Raw genomic sequence first — 2,330 nt, 5'->3', positions numbered from 1 at the left:
TGGGTCACGACAGGAAAGATGAAGTTCACTGCCAGAAAGACAGAGGGTCCTCCACAGCAATGGATATCAGATAGCCACTGCACTATTAGTGAGTAGGAGATAGCCCAGTTTGCGAAGGGTGGAGATCATCCTAAGGGTTAGCTCACTGAAGGAAGAGTGGAAAATAGCCTCCTGTAGGAATAATGGGGCCTAGAATATTACAGGAAATGTGGGCTTTCTGTTTCCAGCCAAGGAAGGATGGAGACTAGCTCACTGCATCAAGAGCGGCTTCAGCCTAAGGGCTGAGGTTAGCCCACTCTAGCAGAGATTGAAGTCAGCCCACTGCACAAAGTGTGGAGACTATTTTCATCCCAGTTAGCATAAGGAATGAAACCCAGAAAAGGAAGGGTGGAGGAGGCTAGCCCACACAGGAGGGCAGAGGGAGACTCACAATGGCATCCTTGGCCTTTTTGAAGGCCTGCAGCTCTTTTGGGGACAGAGACTTGAACTGAGCAATGTGGCAATCCTTTGCTTCCACTGGGAGCCTGGTGGCCCTGGGGACAGGGTCAGCTTGGGTTCTTGTCAGCACTGAGGCCAGCAGCAGTGGCAACAGCAGGAGGAGCATGTGGCCCCCAGCTGTTTCTGTGTCACAGAGGGACAGAGTGAGATTAGAGTGAGATGTGTAGCAAGGGGACTCTTGGAACACACACCCACACACCATTCTCGGGACTCACCTGGCTTCATGTTGCTCTCTGGGGTCTGTGAGGAGATAGGGACTCAGGTCTCCCTTGAGGTTTTCTCTTTTTCTTGCTTGGTGTCTCTGGCCTGGGTCGTCCCCTGTGGCCTGTTGCTGTGTGCGGACTGAAGCGCTGAGTTTCCAGCTCTGTGGAGTGCACTGCCATCCGTGCTCCATGCTTTTAACCTGGTCTGATGGGCAGCCCCAGCTGATGTAGGAAAAGTGAAAATAAGGTAGCAGGTTGATACCAGCCACTAGGGGAGCCCAGGCTGGGGAAGCCCAGAGCAGGGCGTGGGAGAGCAGGTGAGACACTGTAGGGAAAGAGAAAGTGACAGAGTCCAGGTCACCTGGGGCAAGGTTAGTCAGGAGGCTTCTCAGGAGAAGCTTGGGCCTGGGGCAATTTCGGGGCACAGGCTCAGGTCCTTGGTTTGGTTCTATGGCAGATACCTGCCTGGGGTACAGAGAATACTGGACCTATTGGTTATAACGCTGAGAAAATCTCAATGCTCAGAGGTGAGGCTCTCTACTCTGCTTGTCTGAGACCATGTATAAGTATGGCTGTAGCAAAGTTGACTCTAAATTGCTCCAATTTGTTTGAGGTAGAATGTACCTCAGCATTGTGTGAGACTTCTGTTCCAGCTTCCAGAGTCCTGCCATTGTAGGTGAGTGCCTCCTTGGCTAGCTCCCAATTGCTTAAAGGAAAAAATAGTGTGTGACTTGATTGTGTTCACCTTTATCCCTAGCATTCAGTAACCACGGGTAGGTGGATCTTTGTGAGTTCAAGGCCAGCCTCGTGTTCATAGCAAGTTTCAGGATACTGAGAGGAATGTGAAGAGACCCAGTCCAAAAAAAAAAAAAAAATCCAAACAAAACAAAACCAAAAAACCAAACCCCACTTTCTTTCCAGTTATTCCTTGGTGCTTTTCTAAATCAGCTAGAGGAGACCTTTTGGAAACCAGCTCTTTCTTTCTACTGTGGGTGCCCCAGGTATCAAACTCTGGTCTGATAAGCCCTTTACATGTTGAGCATCTTCAAGTTCCCCAAATTGCTCTGCTTAAGAGAAGGTTTGGCCAACACTTTTCTGGGACGCAGACTGGTTTCTTCATTTGAGGGCTGCAGAGGTTTCTCTGGGGTTAAGAGCAAGGGTTTCTCTCCCAGAGGACCCAGGTTCAATTCCCAGCACCGACATGGTGGCTTGCAAACAGCTGTAACTCCATTTCCACAGGCACCGGCTCCCTTGTCTGGTCTCCATGGCAGGCAAAACACTCAGACACATAAAATAAATATAAATAAATCTTTATAACAAAACAAAATGTCTTCATTCATTCTATAAGGATCCTTTCAGCCCCTACTTGTGATAGACACTGTCTGGGGTGCCTGGAAAAAGTGTTAGGCTGGGAACAACAGAAGCCTACAACAACAGAAACCACCTCTCCAGGCCTTTCCAGCAGCCTGTAGCAGTGAGTCTGCAGCCTCCGTCAGCCCCAAAGAAAATACGGCAGGTAAGCAGGGCATGGTGATTCTTGCCTTTAAGCCCAGCACTGAAGAGGCAGAGGCAGAGGCAGAGGCAGAGGCAGAGGCAGAGGCAGAGGCAGAGGCAGAGGCAGAGGCAGAG

General features: G+C 50.1%; 1 protein-coding gene across 1 annotated transcript in view; it reads right to left on the bottom strand.

Annotated features, from left to right (window-relative positions):
• Nucleotides 1-604, bottom strand: part of LOC110299357 (interferon lambda-2-like) — a 1,496-nt gene extending 892 nt beyond the window's left edge. Inside the window, exons 1-2 of the mRNA XM_021169034.1 lie at nt 407-604; nt 51-82 (exon numbers count right to left, since the gene is read on the bottom strand). Of these exons, the coding sequence (XP_021024693.1) occupies nt 51-82; nt 407-604 (230 nt within the window). The remainder of the gene's footprint in view (nt 1-50; nt 83-406) is intronic.
• Nucleotides 605-2,330: the final 1,726 nt, after the last annotated feature.

The sequence above is a fragment of the Mus caroli genome, chromosome 7 (assembly GCF_900094665.2).
Source record: "Mus caroli chromosome 7, CAROLI_EIJ_v1.1, whole genome shotgun sequence".
NCBI classification, from domain to species: Eukaryota; Metazoa; Chordata; class Mammalia; order Rodentia; family Muridae; genus Mus; species Mus caroli.
Note: the sequence above shows the minus strand (reverse complement) of the source record. Positions and strands in the feature narration are given on the sequence as shown.